The sequence below is a fragment of the Onychomys torridus genome, chromosome 16 (genome assembly GCF_903995425.1).
Source record: "Onychomys torridus chromosome 16, mOncTor1.1, whole genome shotgun sequence".
Lineage (NCBI taxonomy): Eukaryota > Metazoa > Chordata > Mammalia > Rodentia > Cricetidae > Onychomys > Onychomys torridus.
In genome coordinates, this window is record NC_050458.1 from 18,281,771 (window position 1) to 18,287,770 (window position 6,000).

General features: G+C 43.6%; 1 protein-coding gene across 1 annotated transcript in view; it reads right to left on the reverse strand.

The window, feature by feature from the left end:
* The window catches only part of Eif3h (eukaryotic translation initiation factor 3 subunit H), a 94,033-nt gene extending 92,417 nt beyond the window's left edge, over window positions 1–1,616 (reverse strand). The window contains exon 1 of the mRNA XM_036209111.1: window positions 1,437–1,616. Within this exon, the coding sequence (XP_036065004.1) occupies window positions 1,437–1,568 (132 nt within the window). The 5' untranslated portion in view covers window positions 1,569–1,616. The remainder of the gene's footprint in view (window positions 1–1,436) is intronic.
* Between the last annotated feature and the right edge of the window lie 4,384 nt (window positions 1,617–6,000).

Here is a 6,000-nt window from a genome sequence, read left to right on the forward strand (position 1 = left end):
CAAAAGCTGAAACTGACCGGGCGGTGGTGGCGCACGCTTTTGATCCCAGCACTTGGGAGGCAGAGGCAGGCAGATCTCTGTGAGTTCGAGGCCAGCCTGGGCTACAGAGTGAGTCCCAGGAAAGGCGCAAAAGCTACATGGAGAAACCCTGTCTCAGGGGGAAAAAAAGCTGAAATGAAACTGTCAGCTAAGCAAAAGAGACAGCATTGCTTTTTCTAAGTATCATCTAAACGATGTGGAGATAAAGCTTTCCAAAGCTCTTCCCTGCACCTTCCAAACTCAGATATTACAGTCAACAATAACCACAACTAACAGTTTCACATGCTCACAACAGTCACCACATAGAGCGTTTTCACATAATCTAAACGATACACCAATACATAACTACTTCTCACTCCCATCTCAACACATGAAGTAAGTAAGGCTGATAAACGCTAACATTCTAGGGCCACCGAGTTGGCAGATGGCAGAACTGAGAAGACCAGGCCTTTATAAACATCGTGCTATATTAAACAAAGTGAAATTACTAATGACTTCCACTTACACAGTACACTGCCTGCTGCAACCCCAAATTACCCATGAAATTTAAAATCCCTATGACAGGTGTCTTAGCTATTGGAAAATACCTAGAAAAGTGCTTTGAGAGCTAAATGTGCTTTTGAAAAAGAGGCAATGAGAATGCCTTTTTCTTCTGTGTTCCTTTTTTTGAGGGGGTGTGGACCTTAGCCCCAGGTGGCCTCAAACTCCTGGAGATTTGTCTGTCTGTCCCCTCACCAGTGCTGGGAGTAAAGCCATGTGCCACCACACCCTACAGGAGGAATGCTCCTAAAGCTTAGAAAACCCCATCATTTAGATTCTCATCTTTTCTGTTCCATCTGTTTCCTTAACCCAAGCTTCCACAGATGCCCTAGTTCATGAACCTTAATCAGAAATATACTATTTTCTATGGCTCTTTGTTATTCAGACTTAACACTGCCTAAGATTCTACCCCAGCTCCGCAATTCCGGGTAAAGTGCTGAACTACAGCTCAAAAGCAAATCTCCCGAGAATGCACTTGTCAAAAGCCTCTCCGGGAAGCCCAGGCGTTTCCTTTGCTCTCTCGCTCCCCTTCCTGGAGCCCTAAACAGGGTCCTAAATCCTTCTCGTCACAACTGTCAACTGGTTGTAACCAGCCCTTCCTCCCTCTCCTGAGCATCTAAAACCCAGACCAGGCACATCTGTCACACAGCCCTATTCCGGTCCCTCGGCTCAGCACCCAGCTCTCTCATTAGAAAACGGGGAAGGCTGTGGTGTCTTTCGAGCAAAACTGAAGATGAAGGAGTAGGATGCTGAGGGGAGAGCGCGGTCAGCCTCCTCATGGGGAAAGCAAGCGGCAGGAAGCACGCCCGGCGGGGACTTGGAACCCGCGTAGGCCTGTGGTCAAGAGCCGCACTCACCAGGCCGTCGATCTGCACCTGCTTCACGGCTGAGTCTCCAGAGCCGCCTTTGCCTTTGCCCTTCCCCACCGCGCCGCCCGCGGAGCTGGAGGAGGTGGCGCTGGAGCCGGTGCCTTCCTTGCGCGACGCCATGTTCCCAGCCAGACAGGAAGAAAGAGAAGCGTGAGGCCCCGGAAGCGGAATGACGAGCTTCGTGACGTCATCGGCAGGGCTAAGGGGCGGGGTCTGGAAGGGTCGCCAGGGTAGAGCCACGCCTCCCCGGTGGCGTCTCGTCTTCCCGCGGGCTCCAATGACTCTGCGCACGCGCGTCGTGTGACTCTGGCCGGCTGGCCGGTCTCTCTCCACCCCCTGGTACCTACTCACTGCTTGAGACCCAAGGATGCTTCTTACATTTGGACTTACTCTCCACTATGCAGACGGCTATAATAATAGAGCTCGCATTTCTGTAGCGTTTCCCATGTAAAAATGCTCTCACTTCTAATTTAGTTCCCGCTGCTCTCACCAGCTGTCAAGGAGCCTAGAAGCAACATCACATGTTAATTAGTGATAAACTGCGTCGAGTTGCTTGCCTTGAAGTTTTAGACCGCAGTCTCTGAGTGGTTACTCAGAACATACGGGAAATACTTAAACCATGGTTAAGTTTGATGAGTCTCCAGGTTCAAAGACTTACTTCAGTAAAACACCAATGAAGTTCTTTTATGTAGTGTTGTAGTGTTGAAGTTGATCTAATATGGTAAGTATTCAGAATATATTCCCTACAAATCACGCTGACCTATGACGTGCATTCGGAAATGCATATTAAGTCTGCAAACTACTGCAATCAGAACAAGCCATTTTAAGTCATTCTCTACATTCAAGTGATTTTTTTCCTATTCCTTATTTTTGCAGTAAGTAGTCCTTCACGCAGTATTCAAAAGTAATGAAATTAAAATAATAATAATAATAATAATAAATAAATGAAAAAAATTCAGAGGTGCGCCTTTAATCCCAGCACTCGGGAGGCAGAGACAGGTGGATCTCTGAGTTCGAGGCCAGCCTGGTCTACAGCGCGAGATCCAGGACAAGCATCAAAGCTACAGAGAGAAACCCTGTCTCAAAAAACCAAAAAAAAGAAAAGAAAAGAAAGAAAGGAAGGAAGGAAGGAAGGAAGGAAGGAAAGAAAAGAAAAGAAAAGAAAAAATTCAATAATTCAGTAGGCTCACCCTGACTACAGAGAAAAAGCCTAGAAGCAAAGGCCCTTCCTTCCTTCCTTCATTCAATCCATAGCTCATCTTCTTCTTGCTCGTCAGTGTTGGTTTCTCTACCTTGCTTCAATCTCTATTTATTGAAAAATGTCTCAGTTCAAGCATTCAAAATTTACTTCCCCTTACATTTATTCCTTATCATACTGATATCATCTATTCTCAGTGATCATAAACATCATATATATGCTGATGGATCCCAAATTTATATTCCTTATATAACTCTCCAGTATCCACATCAAAGTGTCCATTTGCCTATTTGCTGCCATGTCAATGTCCAATATGTACTTCCCACTCAGTCCGGCACACCAAGCCCTGCTGATTCTCCATGGGAGACCTTGATTTGGAGGATGTGGGGATGGGGGGTGCCTTGGGAGGGAGTGCTGGAGGGTGGGAGGAGGGAGATCTGTGGGTGGTGTGTAGGGTGAGTAGAAAATTTCTTAATGAAAAATAAATAAACATTATCTTAAAGCCAAAAAAAAGAAAAATAATAATAAAATAGGCAAGAGGAGATAAGGTAACACACATTACGTGACTGCATATACAACAGTCGTGATACCCTTTCTCACTCATACAGGCCACATAGCTGAGTGCTTAAGGAGCACTGAAATTCCCACCACCCCAGCTGTAACAAGGAACTACATCCTCAAGAAGGTCAAAGGGAGTCCCAGTATTTACACATGGTGTGACAGTATCTTCTCAGCAAAGTCGTAGAGAAGCCCTACCTATCTCCCCTTCCATTACCAGATCTGTATTAGAAGAAGCCAGCCAAAGTAGAGGCCCAGAGTTCAGCACCCAAGTACCCAAGTACCAATGTTTAAAATCAGTCATCTTGTCATAAAAAAAAAAAAAAAAAAAACAGAAGGATCTCAAGCTGGGCGGTGAGTGCTTTGATTCCAGCACTGGGGAGGCAGAGGCAGGCAGATCTCTGTGAGTTTGAGTCCAGTGAGTTCCAGGAAAGGCTCCAAAAAAGGGTCTTAAAGTAAACAGCCAACAAAAGCCAATTCTGAGATTGAGATGACAATGACATCAGAAGTATCTAACCAAGATTTATAAAACAGTCACAATTATATCTGAATATCTGCAAACACACTTAATATAAACAGTAACATTGTCTAGTCAAAAAATTCTAAGCCAGGTTGGGGATTTAGCTCAGTGGTAGAGCGCCCTGGGTTCGATCCTCAGCTCTGAAAAAAAAAAAAAAAATCTAAGCCTTAGCTAAGATACAACAGAGTTAAGCCATTATGGGGATTTAGAACTTGAAAAAAATGTAATAACTACAACCCAAACCTAAATGGGTGACTTCAAAGGAAAAAATCAGTGAGTTGGAGAATAAATAAGTTATTCAGTATCTACAATCTATGACAGAGTAACAAATATATATATATAGTTATTATATATATGTATATATATATATATATATATATATATATATATATATAGTCAACTATGAATAGTAAGTTCTATAGTCATGTGATCACAATTTGAAAAACAAAAACTAGTCCCCTATAAAAATGAACGAGCTTCAAGGAACTGTGGGAGAAGCAAAAAAAAAAAAAAGGAACAACTCTGTCCAAGGAGCGTCGGTGAAGGAGGGGAGCTCAGAAAGTATTCGAACAATGACTGGAAACTTTGCAAATTGAGGAAAAGCCATAACCTAATAGAAGCTGGAGAAACTCAAAATGGGATCACTCAAAGGAATTCAAGCCAAGTCAGAAATGAATAGACGAATGGATGGATGGATGGATGGATGGATGGATGGATGGATGGATGGATGGATAGAGAGATAGATAAAAATTAAAAGCAGAAAGAAACAATGTCTTCCTAAAGTACCAGAAAGTAGGGAGGCCAGAAGGGAAGTGTGTGCTCTCCACAGTTAAAAATAAACTTCTGCCAGGCATTGGTGGTGCACACCTTTAATCCAGGTGGCACTCGGGAGGCAGAGGCAGGCGTATCTCTGTGAGTTCAAGGCCAGCCTGGGCTACAGAGCGAGATCCAGGACAAGCTCCAAAACTACACAGAGAAACCATGTCTCGAAAAGCAACAACAACAACAACAAGCCAAAATAAACAAACAAATGAACTGGTAATCCAGGAACCTAAAACTAGCAACAAAAAAAAAAAAAAAAAAAAAATTCCTTGCAACATAAAGGACATCAAGACATTCCTAAAGAAAGAACATTGACACTGTTTGTTATCATATACTCAATTTTATTTTTCTTCTACACTGAAAACACTGAAAATAGACTGCTTTCTTATACAATATGTCCTGATTACAGTCTCCTATCCCCGAACTCCTCCAGGTTCCTTTTCACTTCCCTCCCATCTTGATCCACTCCTTTTCTGTTTCTTCTTAGTAAAGAGCAGGCTTCTATGAAATAACAGCCAGACATGACCAAATAAAATATAAAAATACAAAACAAAAACCATCACATTGAAGTGGGACCAAGTAAACCAACAGAAGGAAAAGAGCCCAAGAGAAGGCACAGGAATCAGAGACCAACTCTTTCACACATTCAGGAGTGTTAACATTTAGGCACCTGTACTGGCCTGCCCTTAGGGTCCTAACAGGATATACCTCAGCTGCACTCCCTGTGTGCCTTCACTATGTTTCCTTATAAAAGGCAGACTTTGTACACCTCCTGTTCTCTCCTCTCTCTTTCTCTTCCTTCATTCACATCCCCAGGAACTGGTCTCTGCGCCCTTCTCTCCCTCCCCTCAATAAACCTCCAACATGGGCCCTGTTGTATGGTGTGACTCCTTCCCACCGTTTTTAAAATACAACAAGGAGTTCTATAAAAATACTAAACTGAAAGCTGTAATATATGGTAGACCAGGTGCAGACCCATACAGGTGACTGCTGCTTCAGGCTTTGTGAGTTCAAATGAGCTTTGCTCAATTGATTTAGAGAGACTTACTCTCCTGATGGGCTCCATTCCCTATGACTCTGGGACTTAAATCTCCTGGTGGGCTCCATTCCCTATGACTCTTACCTTCTTTTTTTTTTAGCTGAGGATGGAACCCAGGCAAGCACTCTACCACTGAGCTAAATCCCCAACCCAACTTCTTTTTGTTGTTATTGTTGTTTTGTTTTGTTTTGTTTTGTTTTGTTTTGTTTTGTTTTTTGAGACAGGGTTTCTCTGTATAGCTTTGGAGCCTGTCCTGGAACTCACTCTGTAGCCCAGGCTGGCCTCAAACTCACAGAGATCCACCTGCCTCTGCCTCCCAAGTGCTGGGATTAAAGGTGCCTTCTAGATGACTCTTACCTTCTTTCTGCCTCCTCTTCTGTGGGGTTCTCTGAGCTCTGGGGGAAGGGATTTGCTA